The sequence below is a fragment of the Chelon labrosus genome, assembly GCF_963514085.1.
Source record: "Chelon labrosus genome assembly, chromosome: 21".
NCBI classification, from domain to species: Eukaryota; Metazoa; Chordata; class Actinopteri; order Mugiliformes; family Mugilidae; genus Chelon; species Chelon labrosus.
The window spans coordinates 2,642,759-2,667,272 of NC_140354.1; the positions used below are offsets into that span (position 1 = coordinate 2,642,759).

General features: G+C 39.4%; 1 protein-coding gene across 4 annotated transcripts; it reads right to left on the reverse strand.

Annotated features, from left to right (window-relative positions):
- Window positions 1-2,802: 2,802 nt before the first annotated feature.
- med25 (mediator complex subunit 25) lies at window positions 2,803-23,398 on the reverse strand. Of its 4 annotated transcripts, none has more exons than XM_084570421.1 (20): window positions 22,096-23,398; window positions 21,019-21,168; window positions 20,883-20,928; window positions 20,619-20,743; window positions 20,434-20,532; window positions 19,974-20,094; window positions 19,687-19,843; window positions 18,311-18,426; window positions 18,088-18,163; window positions 17,498-17,748; window positions 16,471-16,545; window positions 13,177-13,262; window positions 13,031-13,088; window positions 12,799-12,906; window positions 12,023-12,199; window positions 7,395-7,505; window positions 7,116-7,187; window positions 5,658-5,828; window positions 5,425-5,545; window positions 2,803-4,576 (listed from the first exon to the last, which is right to left on the reverse strand). In XM_084570421.1, the coding sequence occupies exons 2-20, from the start codon at window positions 21,141-21,143 to the stop codon at window positions 4,473-4,475; spliced, it is 2,199 nt and encodes a 732-aa protein (XP_084426547.1). In that variant the 5' UTR covers window positions 21,144-21,168; window positions 22,096-23,398; the 3' UTR covers window positions 2,803-4,472. The 4 variants fall into 4 exon arrangements, with proteins under 4 accessions (XP_084426547.1, XP_084426546.1, XP_084426549.1 ...); XM_084570420.1 differs by having other exon boundaries at window positions 7,395-7,508; XM_084570423.1 differs by lacking the exon at window positions 7,116-7,187.
- Between the last annotated feature and the right edge of the window lie 1,116 nt (window positions 23,399-24,514).

Genomic DNA, 24,514 nt, shown 5'->3' on the forward strand with positions numbered 1-24,514 from the left:
CCACCATGGCCATCACAACACATTCACTCGTCGTGTGGCAAGCCTCATAATAAGACTGCCTCTCCTGCTCCTCCATTGCTCGCTCCTGTCAACATCTCCTGCGGCGGCACGTAAAACAAACTCTGCCCCCAGGCCTACAAACCCCATTATGCTGAGCAGCACTTCTGCCACCAGGCTGTATAATCTTCATCTCTGGCCTATGGCCTCCCCCTAACTGGCCTTTAAACTGGGCCACTGCTTTTTATTATGGTGACAAAAGAGACAGACATGAACGATGACAATGCCACACAGCCAGTAGCACTTTAATTTTAGCCCATACCAAACCACTTTGCACTAAAGAGCTGTCAGACCTTGGTCACATGTAAGTGCGTGTCCAGGGAAGAAGGAGTAGGTGTGTTTAATGTGGTTAATGCATGTTTAATGTATATGAGACATTATATGAGATGAGCCTGTATTTGCCATATCTTACATACAATGTATTCCATACTTAGACACTCTTTGCTCTGATTTCAAGTTTGAAAGTATATGGTACAAGTGGTTTTAGCAGGTAGTATGCAAATAGTGTGCGTTACAGCCCTAAACATAACACTGATTGTGAATAGGTCTGTAGTTTCAGTGTGCATATCTGAGCGTACTTCGACTAGCATTTTGTCTTCTGTGAACTTGGTGCATACTCAAAATGTGTTTAGTATGACAGTATAAATGGAGCTTTATGATTTATTTTGCAGAACATCTATGACCAGAATGGTCAGAAATTGAAAAAGCGTAAGAGGAGCATAATGAAATTAGACATAAATTTGCCACAAACATATGAACTTTGATGCAAATGCAGACCAAATAAGGTTTGGTAAAAGCCCTAAGCCAGTCAGAGCAGAGTGAATCGATAGAAACTGATGAATGTTTGTTGTCTTTTGATGTTTATTTTTTATTATTTTTTTCTCCGTGACGTTGCCTTGAACTTGAGTGGAAAATTTGGATAATTAGTCATTATGACAAATCAGCTTTGTGAGGCATTTGTAAAACATTCCATTATTAGTTGAGCAAGTTTAATATAAGTACCTAAATTGCTTGAATCCATAAGATTGATTTTTATATTGTTTGTTTAGCATGTGTCGTTTGACCTATAATTGGTGAATCTAGCTTCCTGCGGATCATGATGACTTTCTCTCTGGGCGTACATGGCCCAGATGGCTTTGATGGCTCATATCAGCAGCCCCACATTCATATTTCACACAGCACCCCACCCCTGAAACCCCCGGAGATGTGATCTCCAAGTCTAAAAAGCACATTGACACCTGCCTACACATTGTGGGCTCTGGACATGGCCCACTCAAGTTTAAATTCCTCTAGAGGAAGAAATTCCTATGGGGATGGAAGGCAGTGCTACATAGACCGCAGGTGTTTCCACTTCATCCTTTCTACACTGTTTGGTTTTTACCACGTCTGTTAGACCTCATCCTACAAACTAACAATCCAGTTTCTTTTTCTTATTTCAAAATTGTAAATAATAATAAGTTCAAAGAAAAGCATTACTGTAGCTACAAGGGCTGCTTTGTCTGTGAGAAGAATTGGTATAACTGTGTCCATGTTATGTGTGGATCAGAAAGTAAACCAAGCACCTGGGGAGAGTGGAAAGTTTCCACCCACAGCAGCCATGCACCTATGAACACACTCAACATAGAAAGTCTTCCTTTCAGCTACATGTAGTCACACACATTAGAGGCAACTTCTCATTATCTGCATGAAGACATGTTCCTACACTTGGGAAGGTTTGTGAAACATTTTAAGCTTAAGAACACCCTTTTTTGTTAACTTTTACTGACTGGTGACTCTGCATAGGTGTTCCTATTTTCAGTATACTGTCCAATTCAATTGAATGTACATGTGTATAGAGACTATGACACTGAAAACTCATTTCAAGAGTCCGACACTAAATCCACACACATTTATGTTTTTATGGCAGAAGCTTTGTTTTTTGTTTTCCCCAGCATAGCGAAAGAAAACAAATTGTAATAAAAACAAAAATGTTGTGACATCATGTTAACCTCAAATGGACAATACACCGATCAGGCATAACATTATGACCACTTTCCTAATATTGTGTAGATCAACCTTGTGCCTCCAAAACAGTTCTGACTCATCAGAGAATGGACATGGGCCTTCTGAGGCTGTCCTGTGGTGTCTGGGAACAAAATAATGTTAGTGGGGGCCTTTGGGTCCTATGGGTTGAGGGAAGGGGCTTGATCAGTTTGGGATCTAGTGAATTTAGAGGCCAGGTCAACACCTTGTGCTGTTTTTCATGTTTTTTGAGCTGTTCCTAAAGCGTTTTTGTGTGTGTGTGTGTCTGTGTCAGCCATCAAGGAGTGTCATTGCTATGGGGCAGTGGTGCCTGGCCTGGTCTAGGTGGGTGGCACATGTATAGGTTACATCCACACGAATGCCAGGTCCAAAGGTTTCCCACCAGAACACTGCATTGTCACAAGATGGTCAATGTTATTTACTTCTCCTGTCATAATGTAGCTGATCAGTGTACCTCAACCAATGCAATGTAAATAGGTGGCAATTACAGATAAGGGCTTAATTACTAAATACTTGGTAACTGTACTGTCTACTCGGTGGGTGTTTATTTAAATTCAACTTTACTACATTAAAGATTTCTACTAGTTTTTATTTTGTTTGTTAGTTTTTTATTTGGAGATTTATGCCTTTAAACCTTTAAACCTTAATGCATCAAATATTATAAATATTATTGTGGCATTATGTTATCTTGAAATGGAGAATAATTCATCCAATGCAACACAAATATGAGGCAAGGTATTAATTACTGAATACTTTTTAACTGTACCGTCTACTCTGTGAACGCTCAGTTAAACTAAATCTAACTTGTGTGTGGATTTATTCAGCAAGGCCTTTAAACCTTAACACGCCGTATCACAGAGCCGAAATAGAATGGAACCAGGCTTGATTATATTATTACTAAAGATTACTCAGTAGTAAATGATAAGAGGATTGAGACGTTCTGATTTCTTAAAGTTATTACGGCAGATGTTGGCCAAATGACATTTATTAACGGAGGTCAGTATAGACTCACTTTTATTTACGGTTAAGACTCATCAAATGGATGCGTGAACATTTTTGCTGTTAATAAAAGAAATACTGAAAAACTTATGAGCTCAGACAGGCGCTAATAGCTCGGCAGTGAGATAGAGGCAGATAGATGGAGATGGAGAGCGAGAGACTGAGTGAAAGCGGGGAAGATAAAGTGAAGCTAAGCCGGGCTCCAAGGGCCGCCCAGTGATTAAGGGATGGGAGGGATGAACACCAGCCACTGAGGGACTAGTGTCTATCTGTGTGAGTCCATGTGAAAGCGGGGCAGAGGAAAAGCTCAGAAACAAGAACCCACTGTCATGGTATCTTAGCAACCGTCTCTGTCTCCCAGGTGACAGGGACTGACATCACTTCCTGTCGGTGAGTGTGTATGTGTACACACAGTGTCCAAGTGTAAAAAAAAAAAAAAAAACCTGATGAGTGAATGTGTCATGATGAATGTAAGAGGGTGAGCAAAGTTCATGTGCATTTGACTTCCTCTGCTCTACAGCTTCAGTATCCATATCAAGGAGTTGTGTTTGTTAAGGATTTAACTCACATGCATCATTGGTTGCATGCGAGGGCACATTGTGAAAGCAGACTGTGAGCATATATGCGGCGTCTTGGCCATGTACGCATGCGGCCAGCCTGATTGTACACTAAGCCAAGGGAAACATGGCCAACTGATGCCATCTGGTAGGACTACTTGGCACAAAGGGGCTCTCTATGGTTCCACAACATATTGGAGTAGTTAAAATTAACACTGTGACACTATTTGGCAGAAAAAGGCACTGAACTATCTATTACTGTGTCTATTTCAGTCTCCCTCTCACCTTAAGAGTCCAAGCTACATTCATGCACAAGGTGGAAGGGCCTGTGGACACTTTGGCCGGCCATTAAATATACAACATCACTGTGTGTAGGCATCAACAGCAAAACTTATTTACGAAGATGATAAATATCTAAGCTCCATCATTTTATTTTGTCCTCATAAAACAACTTTATTGATAATTAAAAAGGAAATTAACAATTAAAAAGGAAAAAATAAGATTATTTCAGATTCAAAATATAAAATGTAGAACTTATAGTAGAGTTTCGAGAAACACGACATAATTGACCATATCCACTGGCTCTATCCAAAATGTAGCATGGAGGATTAGCGTACTGCCTGTTTGACCATTTACATGAAAAACTAATGCTTGCATTCTGTTCCTAATTAACTTCAGCTGCTCAGTCCCGTTAAAAAAAAAGAAGAAGTAGCTACTCATGCTATGTTTCATTATTCTGTTGGAGATTTGTAGCAATAACAGGAAGTACATTTCCAAACCGACAAAGGGCTGTTGAGATTCAACTAAAAGTCCTGTTCCTACATCCACAGCGCGCCATCAGATAAGGTCCATGAGGATTTCATCCTCCATGACGCTGGATACTTGAGGCATTCCAGGCTGAGGTACAGCTCCTCTCTGACCTCCAGACATTAGCATCTGACCTGAACACAGGTTTAAGAGAGGGGTAATAAGATAACAGTTAACACTTTCAAGTCATTTCTGAATTGATAGAAATTTAAAAAGCTAAAACTTCCAAGTGGAAAAGTAAAACCAAATAGATATTTGAATGATATAAAGAAAACTACTTCATAATTTAATATTAAAAATGTTGAATTATGAAATTCTGTGTAATCTTTGACATTTTTCTGCAGAGGAGAGAACAGAAAGTAGAATCATATTATTTTCAACTGTTTGAGGAGATCATATGTCAATCCACAAGGCCAACCACTGACCAATCTGCACTAGTTGTTACCTGTCATCTCGTGTTTGCCTTAATCAGACCATAGCATGGTTTCTCAATAGAAAATTGAGAACTTCAGCACTGGGAATCCTCTAAGTTCAAGCTTCAAATCAATACATGAACATAGCAGAACTTCAGCAGAATTTTTCAATCAATGAGCATAACAAAGTAAGTCTGACAAATATAAATTTGGCCAGTGTGCACACACTGGAATAGCATATTTGACTCAAGCAAATCTGTACAAGTGGATTACTGTTAGATACAGATGGCTGCATTAGACTGCTTTTAAATTTATAAGAAACAAAATCTGCAACAAAGCAGACATGCAGTGCAGCAAATGGAGTAAAGACACAGTAAACAAGAACTGCACGTAAAGGTTTACTGTATCAAAATTTCAGTGCCTGATGCTAAATGAATCAGTTTCTAGAAATGTGACTTTAGGTGTCAACTGTAATACCTTTGAATGAAAGCTTTTCAGGACCCATATTCTAAAATTTCATGTCTACTACAGTCATATATTTCTGAAATCTTCGAGGGGTGCTTGCTGACCTGGCAAGGGCTGCCTCCATTGGTTCTGCATTTGAGCCCCCCCTCCTGGAGCTGGATGGACCAACTGTTGTCCTAAACCTTGATGAGACATAATGCCTGGCATGTGAGACACCCCACCCTGCTGCAAGGACAAAGGCAGAAAAGGAATGTTAACTGCAAAGTATTTGGATTCTCAGAAGCAAGACATTTATTAAAAGACAATTCATTCAAATAGCCATTTCTTGCATTCTTACTGGCTGTTGTTGGCTGAGAAGAAGACTGCGAAGCTGTGGATTGGCTCCTGGGTTTGAGAGGCGAAGTATGGGACCCTGGGCCTGGGCTTGGCCGCTCTGCGCAACCTGGTTGGGTGGAGCGCCGCTTACTGGTGGCTGTTGATTGTTTGGTCCGGCTGCTCTCATTGTCATCTTAACAAATGCCACACAGTTTAAGAGGAGGAGAGTCATAAGGGATTGTCATCTTACATTTCTTGCGAGGTCCTGCACACAGGCATTGATCACAAACTACTCAGTGCTTGAGACAGTTTGTATTCTGGTGGTATTATAAGTTCAGTTTTCCATTTTAAAACAGCAAAGTGGTGTGCCTGTTGGTCAACTGAATACATCTGCTGGCTCAAAGCTAAAACAAACTGTCCTACAAACCCCTTGAAGCAGTCAAGGGCTTCACCAGAACATTGAACAAATGTAAACCTGAATTCAAACATTGCTCAGAGTTAATGTTCAGTGTACAGAAATATGACAGTACTTTTACACAGTCATCTGTTATTAAAAAAAAACCCATAAAAGAATACTGTAAAATACTGAACACTTATGTAATTTCTGGGAACATTGTTCTGCCTTTTCCACACTTGAGGTAAACTAAACATAACTACTGTGTCAACTATGAAATAGGAGTATTTTACCATTTAAAGGCATAGCCTTTAGATGACATTAATAGTTGTGTGCCCATTACATCATATTCAATGTAAATAGAGCAGATTCAACAAAGTGCACAAACACATGCATGCATTTTATCAGTTAGATTGTTGGTTTGCATCAAGGGCATGCTAAAAACAGCATTCAACAGGGACTAAAAATTCATGCTGATAGGAAATTAACTGTCCACCTGATGTTAAGCAATGACATGGAAGTGTCAGCATGTCTATCACAGTGGAAAAACAAAACGTCCATGACAAAAACTGGCGGGCACAGATTTTTCATGAAAAAGAAATAAAGCCCTGTCTCTAATGGTTATTAACTTATTTATGTTATTATACAGTGTCAAAGAAAAAGGATAAAGGATATATTGTGTAGGGAAATGTACACTGAGGGGCCAAATCTTTTGTTTCCTACTCCAGCTCAATAAAACTTAAACAAAAAATCATTTCTACTTTGGGATTATATGCCTTGGCATACATCTATCTCTCCAGGAAAGTCTGTCATCGTTACAGTGAACTGAGTTATGGCCAAAAACATGTTTTGTGGGGTCACAATGACATTGACATTTGGTCAATCAGTTCTAATCAGTTCATCTTTGAGTCAGTGTGGACATTTATGCCAGAACTGAAGAACCTCACATATTGCATTCACAAGAATGGGTAGAAAAGGACAACCCGAATATATGATGCCCTTGGCTACAGCTGTCGCTGCAGGCTTAAAAGTTACTGGATTATGATGTCATACTTGTGAACACACAAGAGCTACTTTGGGTCTCACCATGTTGTTCTGCCTTTGCTGCTCCTCCATCATAGAGACCTGACTAACAGGGGGCATGCCCACCACCACAGACTGGACAAAGGACAGATCAGAGAGGAGGAAGAGGGGGAGTAGTGGAAGTGTGGAAAAAAAAGGACAACAGCGGAGGAAAGAGTTACCAGTGAGGCATGCGGAAATCAGTGGCAGCCGGGCAGTTAGGGCACCAACGACAGGCAGTGTGAGAGGGAAACTGATCTGGAAACACAGGCAGACGTGCCAACACAGAGTGGGTTCATTTACCTGTTGCTGAACGTTGCCATGGGAAGAGGGAATGGGACCAGGGGGCCTGTTGAGGAAGTTCTGATTGGGGGGGACTTGACCGGGCTGCATCGGACCTCCTGCACCGCCCAGCTGCTGCATAAACAGAGAGAAAGAAGGCAGCAATCAGTATATTCTTACCACAGTGGAATTACTTTTTTTTATATATATATACATTGCAATATGCCTTCTTTCCTCCTGCACTAGTCTGTGTAACCTCTTTAAAGGAGGGGAGACACTTCCAGGCTGTTGTCATGTGTTGTGTTTCTCAACTGAACAAAAGTACGACAGAAAGTGTATTCAAGAGTTCAGCTGCCTGAATGACAGAGGTCATGTCCCAAAACTATTGCAGTCTAAGGTGGTGGTGAAAGTCAGATGACACTAATACAGTCCATAAACCGAGTAAAGAATAAAACTGTCCACTGTCCATTTCTAGCCTTTAGATGAATTCCAAATTGAACATGCTGAATCCTTTTTCATGTCGCTTAACTTACTTTTATGCAACACTAGACTAATAAACAAAAAATAGTGAAGTAGTGAATAAAAGCCTGATTTCTGTACAGATGCAAATCATTTCAGGAAGTAGGAAGACAAAAATTCAGTCTACTTTTTTGATGGCACGAAGAGTTTTGGCATTAAATTATTTTGTTTCTTCCAAAAAAAGGAGGAAAAATGTTATTTTTAAAAACTAAGTGTTACTTGCGATTGTTTCTGCTGCACTGTGTTGTTGTTGTATGCACATGGTGTTTTTGTTGTGAACATCTGTTTCTGTCCATGTCATACTCTTCTCTTTTTCTTTTCCTGCATACATCTCTATTAAAAAATGTTTTGACCTCAGTGAGAGTAGATGTCTAAATAAAGATAATCTAGAAGTAAAATACTCAGAAGAAAGGAAAAAGTTTGAAAACCTTGTTAAAGTGTTTAAAAATCAATTTGAGCACTTTTGCAGAGAATAATTATTGATTTTGTCAACTATCATTGTTAAAGAATCCTTATGCAGTCTAGCGCTACAGACAACATAAATAATTCCAGTGATCAATAACACAGTATGTACTGTAGTGCATGTCAGCGTGGTGTCAAGTTAGGCTTGACGAGTTTCTACTCATTTTAAAAAGCTGTACCAATGAGTACATTCTACAAATTCTGATAGCTGGCTGTGTTTATTGACACTCTGCATTCCTAATCTATATTGACAGTACATCTGTTTGCTATATGTAATTGATGTTGACTGTGTCAATGCTGAAAGTGTTTGAAACCGTATATTCACTTCCTATGCTCATGAGTGTGCAGATGGAAAGCAAAAACAAACATGGACGACCAGCGGAGATTTAACTTCAAGCACCACCTGCTGAGGTGTTTGCTATTTTGGATTTCATGGTTAAAAGCAAACTGAAGCTTGATGACTAAAGCTGTCAGTGTAGAAAGGAGAAGGAAAAGAAATTGTACACAATTTCAATCTGCAGTTAAACACAGAGTAACAAGAAAAGAGGGAGCCTGTTTCTGTTGGTTTACCAGTCAGCAAATTTTGGGAACAAGCCTGCAAGCTACACTCTGATTATTCAGAAACATATCACTTAAATCTGACTGTACGCTCACTCTATTTCACATTTTACCTGTACAGTTCTGTACTTAAAAAGGAAATCAGTCAGGACGGAAATCACAGCATGAGTCAACTTGTAGCTGCTTAAAAAGGCAGAATTTGAAACTGGCAGCTCCTGAGATAGCTGTGTTCCGCAGATCCTGTGGTGGCCTATGTGTTTCCACACTAAGAGAGACAAGGAGGAATGAAGGGTGTTTCCTCCCCCCTCCTAGCACAAATTATTAACCACAGTCTCAGGGAAAAAAGCGTGATGGAAAAACACCTTCACCCATCCATCTTGCTGAATCAGAACAAATCACCCTGGGATTGTGCTAATGCATGGTATGCTTTCTGACCAACAACAGCAGCGCAACACACAGCTTCAGATCTTTAGAGAAAACTAACAAAACACTTCTCTCTTCTACTGCCATTGATTTATCTCCCGTCTTTAACCCAGTAACCTGTAAAATCCTGGATCACGATTTAGAGGGTGTATCATTTTTAAGGGGAAAATATTCAATTTGAACTCACTTTGAACAGAACAAACTACAATCTCGTTCCTGTAGAATGCACAAAAAAACCTTAGCTACTGGTCCAAATTGAATTTTTAATTACGTTAAGATTGCTGTAGTGCTTCTATTAGAAATGCAGCACTGAATATGTGATGATACACAAGAGGCAGGAAAAAAAATCTTCATTATAATTTCATGTCCTCTGTCTTCTCTAAATGCCCTGATGCTCATACACACACAGCTTCAAGTTACATATAGAGCTGATGTGTTTTTGCGTAGCCATAAAATTAGTGGGGTGAGTAAACAAGCGCCATCACCACTGATGAGGGCAGCCTGTGAGAAGAAATGTAATCTAAGTCATGTAAACCTGACAACAGGCTTCACTTTGAAAGAGAGACATGCTGCTTCTCTGGCTGGGTGCTGCATTGTTTCACAGTTATGCAGCACCTCTCCTCCCTAGATGGAATAAGCTGGAGTGGAGCCCTGTGACGGAAAAGACAGCTAATCCAGAGGACACATTTTAAATCACCCTGTCTCTGGAGATGAAGATGAGCAGAGAGGGAATGTGAAAGTTCCATGTCATGTGAGAAAGGCAGCAGTGTTTGCAACTTGCAATGAACTCGGTGAAAAGAACAGGTCTACTTTTACCATTGGGACTAGATGGAGGAGTCTCGTCTCTAGATTTCCTTATGAGTCCTCCTACAGCGAGTCTCATGTAACATTAACATATAGCCTGCAAAACTCACACAACATGGTGTTTCTCAGTTCATTTCTAGTTTTATAATAACAGAGAAACATAATTTCACTTTACAACAAGAGAAGACAGATGTAATAGGAACAGGGATTACTAACTCATTGACTGCACATAAAGACTGATGAGCCATCCCTGATATCACCCATAGGTTTCCTGAAGAGGGATTTTACAGCTCAGTGTGGTGGCTCAGTCACCATCTTGCCCACCTCCTGGCCAGTTCATTAACTATTTTGGTTTATTAAACTGGTTAAGTCACAGGCTGAAAATGACTTTATTTCAAAAGTAAAGTTGGACATTTTAACATGGAGAGATTTTAGAGCCACCCACAAGTTATTTTTGACAATTTAACGCTTTGTTGGCCTTCTGATTGCTCTGCTGACCACCAACCAGAGGGGTCCTACCGTATGTCAAGTTCTGACATCCTGTTACTGTTGCTAGGTAACACTGGGTCCATTCCCAGAAAAAAAAAGTTGAAAACTTGTAGACTTAGTTAGCATAGAAACTCATGATTGTTATTCTTGGAAAAACTTGAAAAAGTGGAGGAAATCATACAGAAAAACTGATAACCGGTTTTCTATATTTTTCCAATATTTATACCACAGTTGCTAACACAAACTGCCTCGCCTCCATATTACCTGTAGACTCACATTTTTCTATGGGAATGGACCAATGGATTGCAATTGCCTGTCTAACCGAGCAACAGCATCCTAAGGAGTTGGTAATTGGCAAAAGGTTGGAGCCCTCTGGTTGGTGGTCAGCAGACCAATCAGAAAACCAACAAAGCTCGCTGCTAGTGGAAAATGGCCATCACAGTTTTGCAGAAACCTTTACAAGACAATCAAAAACCAAAAGATATCCACTGTATTGTATAGTATTGAAGACACTACTAAATTTAACATGTAAACTGAAACCACATGTTTTGCATTTTTGAGTAAAGAAAAAGATAAAAAAAACATCTAACTTTTTCTCGAACAGCTACTTACTATGAGCAATATGGTTCTAAACTAAAGTTAGAACAGTATTTCACAGAATAAAGTGTTTTGTCTATAGTCCTCAAAGTAGTTTGAAGTGGACTCCTATGGAGAAAGGTAATGTCACACACCAAAGAGCAATGAGAACAAACTGAATCAATAGGTCTTCTCAGTTGTAAAGTCCCTACTTATCATGCTGGTCAAGTATTTGAGTGTTAAACTCTTAATAATTGATACCCCAAAATGCCTTAAACTTTGACTTTGATTTATATAAATATTTAATATTATAGAGGAATAGTCAAGATTTAAAATCAAGTTAACAGAGAGCTTTAAATTAGTAACAGATTAGCAAACCTATATCCACTTAAATGTAAGAAAAATAAACCTTTTAAGCACTTACTGCTAACAAACTTATTAAATAACCCAACACACCACACAATGCTCAGGATTGAGAACATTTTGTTGAGCTTGAAACAAATTTGATATAAAGAGTGCACACAGATTGCACCTTTATTTCTCTCACTTAAGCAGAGATAAAGAGGTGGGACTGCAATGTTGCAGTAGCTAATGCTAGCCCCATTAGCCTCTACAGAGTGTCTGCTGTGAAGATACCGGGTTCACTAAATGAAATGTCAATAACAATGCAGCTTAATGCCTTAAACAATGCACCTCAATTCCCTGGCGCACATCTATAATGTGTCCTCATTATCACCTTTTTTTGGTCTACCCACTCCACATATTCTCTTCCACAGTGAAACCTTCTTCTCTTTCCACCAGCTTCAGTTATCACTCACCGCTCTGTGCTGTTGGACCTGCTTGTGGTTGGTGATGACTTGCCGGATGCCATTGACAAAGCCACTCTGGTCGTTGGGTATGAGGCCCATGAATATTCTCTTCTTGGACGAATAGAGCAGCATCAGCACCCGCACTTCGCAGGGCGAAGTAGTGTGGGGGAAGTGGACGCAACCAGCCTGCAAAGAGGGTCACAGGGCAGATTAAGACAATGACATGGGACACTGTTGTAATTATGTGATGGTCTCAGGCTTGGGGACATTACATTCTCCTGAGCTTCTTTGTCCAATCAAACATATCGGTTTTATAAATTAAATGTAAATGGTATTAAGTTGATTCTTACTGTTCTTTCCCTGGGCTGTAAATCAAATTCAGCAAAGAGGAAGAGCTCAGCTGGACTGAATACTATTAATATCTCTACTATGTCTCAGTGGTATTACCTGATTAACATGCAATACAAAAAAACTGTTATTATACAAGCCTTCCGGAAATTAATAAAAACTGAACCATTATTTTTTGTCTTCTGTACTGGTGGCAAATCACATTTAAAAATCACATCGAGCTTGAAGTGAGCAAAAATCAGGCCTAGAACCCCCTCTAGAGTCTTAACCATAACATTGCAACACAACTTTATGTTCAGTCCACCTAGTGGACAGAGGTGAACCTGCACTCAGTTTCCAGTCATTGGAAAACATCTTGAGTAATAATGAATGATGGATAAGATTGGGGACAAGGAAGGAAGACATTAGAAAAAAGTAGAGTGAGATGGAACACTTACAAAGCCATTGGCCATAATGCGGTACAGGCCTTTCAATGACTCCACATCTTTGTTGGTGAAAAGAAACTGAACCATTCGAGAGTTTCTGAAGAGGTGCCCTAAGGTTGTCTACAGAAAGAAAGAAAGAACAGGACTTAATTATGCATCATTCATAACAAAGTCACTGCTGTAAACAAACAAGAACAAGCACAACATGTCCACACTTAAACAAATGCATAAAAAATGGTCTCACTAGTAACTGCTGTGGAATCAGCTGCATGATGAGCTTCTGTGGCCACTGATCTGTGTTTCTGTTTTGAGACAAAATTAGAACGTCACTGGTAAATGGTATGCGTAAAACAAACTACCTTTCACTACAGATGAGGTGCAGATACTCACAGATTTTCTCCTTGGTTGACGTGCACTTGACATGGAAGAGAACGTGTGAGTTTGGTGGCTGAATCCATGGATGAGGCTTTAGGCTTCTGCAGAGATTAGTATGGAGGGACAAGAGCAAGACAAAAATAAGACGTATGTTAAAAAAGTGTGCTTACAAAACATTACTATTGTATCTTGCAGGTGTCAGAAAGACAGACCTAAAATGTTTTTAAGATATTACAACTTCACCCTAAAGCTGACCACTGGAGTATACAGATATGAAAATACAGAGCCACCAGACTCCATTTCCAAAAATAGTCATTGTATCTTGCAGAACACAGGAGATGCTGATCTACGACTGCCTTAATCAGTTAGTCAGTTGGAGTTAATGTGTGACTTTGGTAAAATAATGTATGTCACATGTAACACAATGGTTCTCAGATCCTCACATTGGAAAAGTACGGTGGCTCTGAAGGTCAAAACACAACGACATTACAGAAAACACAACAGAATTTCAGATTACGGAAAGGGTGACTGAACCCGACAGTGTTATCATAATTTCCTGTTTCTACTCAGCTGTGTCCGTGCACAAGTTTTAAACCGTGTTGGAAAGAATAGAGGACGAGAAGGCATTACTAGAGGAATATTTTGAAAGAGGACATATATATTATGTCATTCTCGATATGCTTTCAACCCATCATGACATTAACATGTCCCTCAGAACCCTAAAAGCACAGTTGAAGGAGTTAGGACTGAGGAGATGGGGCAACCACTCCTCAACAAATGAAGTTAAAAGGGCCATAATGTCAAAGCTGCACAGACCTGGACAAATATTTGGCTACAGAACTATGTGGCTGACATTAAAACAAATGGTCCCCTCAGCCTCTTTAAATAATGCCAATGTCTTTCCGCAAGACATACAGAAATTTGGCAACGACTCATACTTCTTTCCACAATGTGGACAGTACATGTCTGCTTTCAAAGCGCATCACAGTGTCTACACTTCCGCGTAGCTGACCATTCACAAAGCGTCATTTCTTGACTAGCAGCGAAACAACCAATCACATCAGCCTATATTTTAGCATGGGTTCTGTCCAATCGGAAACAAGAAGTGTTGTCCCTACCCTTTCCATAATCTAAAATGTTGTTGTGTTTTCTAAAATGTCGTGTTTTGTAAAATGTGGTTGTTTGGTGAAATGTCGTTTTGGTGAAATATTGTGTTTTGTGAAATGTTGTTGTGTTTTCTGAAATGCTGTTGTGTTTTCTGAAATGTCGTTGTGTTTTGACCTTTAGGGACACCGAAGAAAAGCCTATATGACGGCAACATAAGACTATGATAATTGTGCAAATACAGAGGAAATTTTAAATCACATTGATTTCTTTATACAAGCATGGTTTTTGTGGTTTAAAATAAATTTTTTCTGTTGTCTCCATCCACAGCTGTTCATTGCTTGGCTTCTGTGCCAGTACCACTGTCTGCTTCTCCAAACTGACCGTTTACAGTAGGTAACCCACCAATGATGGATAAGTAGCTCTTATAAACCCACTTTAAAAAAAAATCTTAATCGTTATCTTTGTCATATTATTAAATATTGTACAGTATGAACAGAATAAAGGCTAATGTTTCCGTTTTGTGTGTGTGTTAACATTCAATGTACCCCAAAGCAGTCTGGTTAAGACCCAGGGGCATTTGGAAAACACAGCTGAGGAAAAGGACTTGTGGACTGCCCTGCCCACCTCTTTGGCACTGACCCCAATCAAGACCAGCAATTTAAAAAATGGATTGTTGGATAGACTTTTACAGACGTAAATAAAATGTCAAAGAAAAAAATCAACTCTCTAAGCACATCAATGCAGTAATCCCACTGGGAAAACTGCCAGGGGCACCGATACAAGATCAATGCTTAATCAACCACAAATTAGTCACTTCTACTAAAGTCCATTACAAATGTATTGTGGTGCAGACAAATTTGTTATTTTTCTTCAGGGTTTGGTACGACACGAAAGAAAGGGAAAAGACAAATGGATAGTAAAACAATCTAATCTACCTTAAAAAGGTAAAAAGGTTTCTAAAAAGGTACCCTACATTTTAAACAAGAAGAACATACCATTTCGATAAACACTGTACTGTGCTAGTGTTAGCCAAGTGTGCTGGCATCCCTTGTGAGCGTTTATATAAACAACCATTTCTCCAATTGAGTTTTAGTATCTGACCTGTAATTCTTCTTAACATTACAAATTGCTCCAGAGAGGAATCACTTACAGAGCTGAAAGCCTGATGAGTTAACTGCAGGAGGAAGCAGCAGATTAAGAGCAATCTTTCATGCTCCTAATTTGTCCACTCAGGTAGTTTGTGGATGTACATTTCCGTAGATACGATTTAGACTTTCAGAGAGCTTCTCATTCTTATTCCTGCCCATTTAACTGACTTAATTCTGACAAACAGAGGAGGGAGGATGAGACTGTAGTCGATAGAGGGAATTGATCCGAGTCTGCTCCCCAAACACAAACACTTGAAGACCTCATGAGTGTCGCATAAAAGCCATTAACATCTAATTTCCAGGCTCAGCACAGCAACTGTAAACTAAATCAATCTGACCTTGAGCTAGTAGTAGGACAGTAAAATGATGTGCTATTAATCATACTGTACAATAATCAATGACAAGTGGTTATTAAGTCTTACCACTGCGATAGGTCCTACACAGTGGTGATGATCAGAATATCTCAGCAGGACAGTGGTTCAACACTGCAGCTCTCATGCTATACCGCTTTTTATTCTACAACAGCCTGATTTACAATTGCAAGATCAATTAAAACAACGTTTTGAGAAATATGCTCATTCACTTGCACTCAGAATAAGATGATCTGACAGACTCCACTAATGGAAATATAAACTTGAAGCCAGCAGCTAGTTAGCTAAGCATCTAACTAAAAACATGGAGAAACGGCTTTCTTGGTGCTATCTGCATGCCCCCTGGAATGCAGATGCTATAACAGTCAGCATGTAAGTCTAGCTGTTTCTCCATGTTGCAGATCTTTATGCAAAGCTAAGCTAACCAGTTGCTGGCTATAGCTTTGCTACTAATATTGGCGAGTTATTCATCTTCTCATCCAACAAGCAAGACAGCATACAGGCCTATTTTCCCAACCTATGTATTTTTTATATTGACTTCTATCTTCTGAGTCTGGATGACTTAAAGCCATTGCTAATGCTGCTGTCCTTGTCAGCTTACTTTTCAAAGCACCAACCCCTGTGTAAAGGTATTAAGTCCTTTTCCAAATGAACATTAATTCAATATCAGCTTACTGAGTTACCTCTTGCCACTCCAGGACGCCAGTCCATGCCACTATCTTATTTGCTTGTGGTTGTCCAGTTGGATTTGCACCAGGCTATAAAGAAAATGGAGGAGGTTACAAGTAGTCTACTAGCACAGTTAAAGACCAGAATGACAATATGATAATAACATTAAACTCAGCACAGCTGATTAAACTGGAACATTTCTAAATGTTAGATTACAAATTTTAGACAATCTAATCAATACTGACATAAAATTCTACAACTAAAAAGAAGAATGAATGAATGACTTTAAAACACTGTACCCACAGCGATCTTCCAGAGATAAGGGAACATCAATTTGTTTTGATCCGATAGTACATTTAAAATTCATTATGGTATAAAACTGTGTTAAGAGTTTACTGAGCTCAAGGCTGATGGTGGTACAGCTTCACAAATTAATGTATCTGTATTATAACTTGAACAGGACCACTTACACTTGAAAAAGTCAATATGCCTTAAACATTGACAACATTTATATTGGTGAAAATAACAAATGAAAACTATGACTAAGAGACACTATTCAATATGTGGACAAAAAGACAAACCTTAGCGTAACAAACAATTAACATTCCACATCAAAATATGTCTCACACTGCTTTTAGACCATATCTCTCCAAAAGATGCTGACTTGTGAGGTTATGTGTGTGTATGTACTGCATGTTGTCTGTCTCAGATCTACACGCCGTCCCAAAAGTGCAGTTATCCATAACCAAAGCTCTCATCAGTAAATAATTAAAAACACAACTGGCAGTGGGATTTTGTTACCACTGGTCAGAACCTGGATTGCCCCACTGCCAGTCTCTGTGCCAAGTTACCAGTTAGTTGGCTTTATCTTGTGAGTTACAATTTATTTAAGGGAAAATGCTCTTTCCCAAAATGTCAAAATACTCAGTATATTTCTCTTTCTACCGTGGTTTCCCAAGATGGTACCTCACTTGAGCTACAATTGCTTCCATTGCAGTCGAACCATATTGTTTATGGTTTATCTTGATTATCACGACTTACCATGGTGGTCTGTACTGAAGGTGCTGTGGGCTGATTCGATGTGGGTGGTTGCTGAGGTGCTGTCTGCTGCTGTTGAGTGGCTGTTAGAGTTGTGACCTGCTGTTGATGATTTGGAGTAACTTGCTGAGGCATTATGGGTTGAGTTGCTGTGGTGACTGTTGATATGCTGGGCTGACTATGCTTCATCCCTGGGACTGATGGGATTGTTGGCTGACTGGGGAACGGAGGACCTTGGTTGACCATTCCTGTGACTGAATGAAACAAGTATAAAGTATAAAGACCAGTGAAGAACATAATTTGCACCAACTTTCCCTGCCACTGTAACACCTACATTTCCCCTTGGGGATCCATAAATTTTTATCTACTTTTACCATTAATGGACACCAAGGCACACTCATTTAGTGTAGATTAGAACATCTACTAAACGCCAAAAAATTTAAAAAAAGAGAATAGTGTTTTTGGAAACAAGTTTACAGAAAAACAAAGAACACAGATATAATTACACATACATTACATAAACACAGACACACTGAAACTAAAAGCTTGGATAAATTGTTGACAAAGGCCCACAGAGTCCACCGGTAACTCACAGCGAATCTTCTGGTTGGTGGCTGTGTCCATGGCCATCTGTGCCGCCATCTGAGCAGGAGTCATGGGGGCAGAATTCTGTCAGCAAGCAGATTAAAGGCAGACAATGCAGGGTAAAACGTTTTCGGGAAGGAACATAAGCACCGCTGCCTGAAACGGAGCCAAAAGCACGTGGCAGAAATTAGACCATGGCAGCCTTTCCCTGTGTGGCTGCTCGCTCATTACCTGATAAGGGTGGGCTGTGTTATTGGGTGGAGGGGCTTGTGGAACAGGCGGAGTGACAGGCAGCGGCTGTGGAGGGAGTACAGGTTTGAGTGGTCCAGGTCCTCCACCTGAGGAAACTGAAAACAGACAGTGGGATGAGCTTAATTTGTTTATTTGGAGACATAAGCCTGCTGAAGTATGTTCATCACTCCTACTCATAGAGCAGTGTGAGAGTAACCTTTAACAACAGCTAAGGCCTTATTTAAGACAAATTAAATTAAACAAATTAACCACAAATTAAAGAACAACTTACAATGGAATTGTATACAATTATAAATAAATAAATAAATACATGAAAATTAGCAATTAAGCATGTTATGAAGCATGTAGTGTAAAGAATTAAATGAAAGTTAAAGACTTGGATGAAAATTATAAACAAAAATGCATTTAAAGCAATAAACAACATTAATGCCTGCTTTGCTCATTTGCAGCCTCAAGGAATACAAAAAACCTGGTTTAACATCCTATCAAAACTGTGTCTGGAGATAAGGGGTTTACAGCTGCCATGACAAGTAAGTTATAAAATTACAATACTCTGCATGTATCTGCATAGGACTATAGTACTTAAGATTATTGTCTGTCACAATAGTTTTTCACTCCATATTTTTTCTAACTATCTACAACCATAACCTGCAAACCCTAACTAATTTAAGAAACATAAAATAAACATGATATTATGCCTTTTAGAATTCTTTTAAAAGTAGCTTCACATCAGCAGCACATCAGTACATAGGGTCAACATAGTATTTCCTAATACGCTTGTTATAGTTAACATGTAAGCAAATGTCGGCCTACTTACACCTCTAGCACGTTCAGAGCTACATTTAATGCAGAGTTCTGTTTCCTGACAAATGTAAGCCCAGTATTCAGTCGTGTTGACTGTACTGAGGGCTTTTTGACTGAAAGTAGTAACAATTAATTAATCAGACATAACATTATGACCACCTTCCTAATATTGTGTAGGTCTCCCTTGTGCCTCCAAAACAGTTCTGACTCATCAGAGAATTGACATGGGCCTTCTGAGGGTGTCCTGTGGTGTCTGGCAAAACAATGTTGTTAGTGGGGGCCTTTGGGTCCTATGGGTTGAGGGAAGGGGCCTCTGTGGATCATCCCACAGATACTTGATCAGTTTGGGATCTGGGGTGCCTGGACTGGTCTAGGTGGGTGGTACGTATCTAAGTAACATCCACATGAATGCCAGGTCCAAAAGTTTCCCAGCAGAACATTGTATTGTCACAAGATGGTCAATGATATTTACTTCTCCTGTCAGTGGTCATACTTTTGTGTCTGACTGGTGTAAGTATATATTGAACTGGACACACAGGTCAGGTACTCACCAGGAAGCGAGATGCCTCTGACCAGGACCATGTGGAAGGGATCCTGACTGTAGTCGGGATGAGGTTCAACTGCTCCCCCTACTGGAGATGCCCTTTCAAACAAAGCCCTTAGAGCAGGCAGTTTCCGGGGGGCCACCACAGAGAAGTGAATTCCTTTCTATATAACAATACAAAATAAATTACTTTATAATAAATATGATTATTTTGCAATGTACTTATCAAAACTGACCCCATTCAGAAACATTCTGTCACAAGTGAGCAATGGAGACAAATTAGTGATAACTCACATCTCTGACGATTTTGACCAAGCTGTCTGCTGTGCAGCCACTGTAGGTGACACTCTCCACAGCAGGGAGTAGATATGGAGGAGAATTACACAGCAGCACACACACCTTATGGGTTTGACCTCTACAATGGCACAAAGAGAGAACGACAAGAGCTGAAATTTTCATCAGCACTCAGGCCATGCCAAGAGAAAATTCCTGTTAAATCCTAGTTGCATAATTATCAAACTTGAATTTCTTCTTATATATCAACTGAAAAACTATATTAAATATATACTAAGGTCATACTGCACTGGAAGATCTGCAGGTTAAGGCTAGCATCACTAAACAAAGACAAAGAGTTTTTCTTGCAATTCAAAGATAAACATCAAACAACGGGAGAACCTCTATTAAGATACTTTTGATGAAAAGTCATTTGGCTATTTTTTAAGTTAACATGTTGGAAACAAAAATGCTATCGTACATTTGCTCTCTCATTTTCTTAAAGTCATCGAAGAGTTGCAAAGCCACAGAAAGTCCTTCTGCAATCAGACTGCAGCTTTCCGCTCCACCCCCCATGAACCTGTGCAAAACAAAAATTGTTAATATTTATTATACTATTTCTGATAAAATATTAAGTTGACAGTTTGTCAGTTTTCATCAAGTTACTGGATGCTGTCGATCCATGAGACAAACTCGAAGGCAGAGCTCGTTGGTGCGTGACACTGGACATATGACTCAGGAGCACAGTCCACTGTGTTGAACACCACAAGACCGTATTGTGTCCCTCCGTACTAAAAGAACAAAAAAAAACACAGGGATATTTTAAGAAGCTGTATTCAATAATGCTTTCCTAAAATAATCACTATCACAATCTTCACAACACAAAAAGCAGTTTGAATTATTAAAAATAGACATCAGAGAAAAACTCACATCTCCACCAAAGTCTGTCTCTGCTGGGGGCCCTCCATTGAAATATCTATGGTAAATAAAAAGGTAAAACAAAACAGAGGTGTTTATTTGTGATGTAAAAGGAATAAATCAGTGAACAGTATCTTCAGATACTTACTCAATAGCAGGAAGTATGTAATTTTTCCTCAGAGATTCAAAGTATGGGCCCAGGTTTGCCGTCCCCTCGATGACGAACACCACATCAGCCACCTGGTTGGTCCCAGGCTTAGTGGATGGCTCCATGAGTGTAGAACCTGCCACCTTCAATCTGGGCGTGAAGAAATGACAGATTTAAAATGTTTATGTTAAGTATAAATGACTGGCCTTGATAGTAATTCTGGAAATCTACTGTTAGATTGTGTACAAAATAAGAACTTTGAAAAGGGAACATAGAAGCTTTTGAAGACATCTTGAGCTTTTCCTTCACTTTGACTAGAGGCATAAATAGAGTACTAAGTTAAGCTTAAATCCAGTACAAGATGACGCATAAACAACACACACTCACTTTCAACCTTTACAATTCAGCCTTATTCACATTACCATCACTCAATATTATAATCACTGGAATTCACTCAAAAACTAACAAAAAGTTCAAAATAATTCCAGTAGGACGTTTTTACATAACGGCCTGTGTAAACACTGAGCATCACAATTTGAATTAAAATTATTAATATTCAGCAGCTGGCTACAGAGTAATGATGGTTAGACACATATCCCCCTTTATTGTCTCCAGATAATTCAACTTTACGAACAAGGAGGAATGAAGAATAGGTTGTTTATTCAGACCGAACTTGTATATAAGGACACGATTCACTTATGAAAGTGAAATCAGAAATGTGATTAAGGTAACTCCTAACGGGTATAAAGTACCTGTTAAAAATAACTGTAGGCTACATATTTTGAAGTTAGCTAGAGTCGCTTTACATTAAGGCGAGTTTAGCTAATAAAAACGGTCTTATACAACTTAACACAGATGCAAACCATGCACCCATCATCGAATAAACTGTGTCTATGACAGTGCCAAGAGAGGGTTAAAAATCAGTGGAAACGAAAGACCAAGAACTTGAATTGCGTAGAGCTTTTCATTTAGCGTTAGCTGATATAGTAAACGTCCATGGGCGATATGAGGTAATGTTTCTCCAATAGAACTTGACTAACAAGCCAGCCACTTGATATCAAATACATGTAGACCGACCTGGTGGTATACGCCTGTCAGACGAATCGTGGAATCGGTTAAATCGAAATGTAACGTAACATCAATGTGAGTTAGCACAGACTACAAAACACAGCTAGCATAGACGTTTGTTGTATTATTCACGGAAGTGACGAATGACCCGCCCACAATACCTTATGCTTCTTCTTCGTCACTTTTTATTCTGCAGACAATTTGTTTTAGGTCAGAGTGCTGCCACACACAGGTTAAAGGCGTGCTCTTATTTTACACCACTGGCCATTTCATTGTAAGTTCATGTTTGTCGAATCGACAATTTCTGATCATGGCGTAACCAAGTTACGGCAAGTTTATTTGAATATCATCTTTAAAGTACCAATTCAAAAAAGATTTAGAATCATACAATTTATAAATGTACCGTATTTGTATGATATGACTGAATGGAAGAAAAGGGGAAAATCCTGGTACAGTCACAGTGCAGTAAATGAATAACCACAAATTTATCTTAATGATAATAAGAAACAACATACTGTGCACAGAAATTGTGCAAATTTGGCCAAATGAATTTAAGAGGTAAACACAGTTGATAGCAATAGATCAGAAATGGGGACTTGTAAATACATTATCGCATTAGTCGTGCCTACTGGAAATTTGTTTTTTTTTAACTTAATTGTTTCTGTAATTTAAGATAACAGATTTATTCAAAAATAAGCTATATTCAATTACAAATTCCAATTATACAGACTTGCTGTCCCAAACTGAGACAACAGCTGCCTAATATTAAAGAGTATGAACTGAAAGTTCAGTTAATTACGGTCCTGTGTTTGCATTTCGGTTGAGTTGGCTGCTTACTGAAAAAGAAATGCACTTACTGACTTAATGGATGCCCATATTGAGTGTAAATTAAGCTTGGAGGCAAAGGGTCATCAGTGAATAGCGTCCTGGCCCAAACCTCGAAAACCTCATCTAAGCAAGTGCAATGCCAGTGGCATTAGTCAGTAGAAAAGGTCATCTGTTATTGTATCTTCCTCAAATCCATCTAATGGCCATCCTGAGGCAGACAGTGCAGACTGAAGCCAACAGAGAGCTTTCCTCAAGGGTAAAAGTGAGAATCTACACAAGACTTTTAAAAACCTGACTGTGAAAGAGCTAGCATCACACAGCTGACTTTTACAGAGTACAATGACAGACACATTTGGATGGTTCAAGATAAATCCCTCTGAGCATGTAGGCCTAGGAATCATCTGATTCCATTTGTTGAACTCAAAGGCTTATTCAAGACTCAGAAAGAGAGCAATTGAAGGGGCATCATATCACAAACCTCTTAGTGTACTGTATCAAATTCTCTGTAGCAGATAACAGATCAGCCCTAGTTCTTACAGAGGGGATTAAGTTATGCACGATTTAGATCAAGCTGTCCCATGACAAATGAAACACAGTCTGAGCGTGTTCTTCTTTTAGAGCTCTGATCAAGAATACTGGAAATTTCCAAATGCTGTTGAACCAGGTCTCCAGGAGATGTCAGCAAATATCAGTAAGTAGATATCAGAAAGACAAGGTTACAGATTGTAACTAAAAGGCCCTTCAAGGCTTTGACATGGTTTGAGATCTAAAGTATGGATATATTTAGACTCAGCTGCATATAGAAAAAGCGCATATAGGTACACTGTGTTTTCTATCTGAAAATATATCTTCTGACATTTGTCTTGGTCATATTGAAGATACCATAAATTGTGAACTGTGATTTATATTTGGCATGCTTAACCTAGGTGTCAGGTGTGGTGGGGTATCCTGTTTTCATAATCTATTTTTTTTTCCCCACTAAAAGACCTTCTCATTCCGTTTAAACCTTTCGGTTCTAAAAACAAGAAATCACCACAGCAGCTATCAGCATGTTTACTCCACTCAGATGGGAAGAATACACAAGCGGCTAACCTGTAGTTGAAATACATCTGCACACTGTTTCTAGGGGTCCAACAATAGCATCTACTCCCCTGTGGCAATGCCAGATAGTGAACGCAGCACAGCATTCAGAGAGGGGCTTCAGAGCTCATCAAACTCAAAACCTCCCACAGAAACAATGCTCTGTATCAATTTAACCCAAATTCTGGGGAGGACAACAAGCTGTGGGCTCAAGCAGCTTTTCCATTTGGGTGTCAGTAGTCAAGGCTGCTTCCAGCGACCTAAGAAAAGTTCATCTGAGGGAGGATGTGTGCCCAAGGCAAGCCCCTGGATGCAAACATTAAATCCCCCACAGAGCAGTTTATTCTGACTGAGCATCGTGGCCAAATTAAACTGACAGAATGGATCGTGAATGTTTGCGTGTGTGCGTGAATGTGCTTGCGTAGGCACCTCTTTCTTTGCAACTCTGATGCTTTCTGCTGCTCAGAGGGTTATACTTTGTGTCTCACTGCTTTGAACCTCAACACACACAATGCCAGCA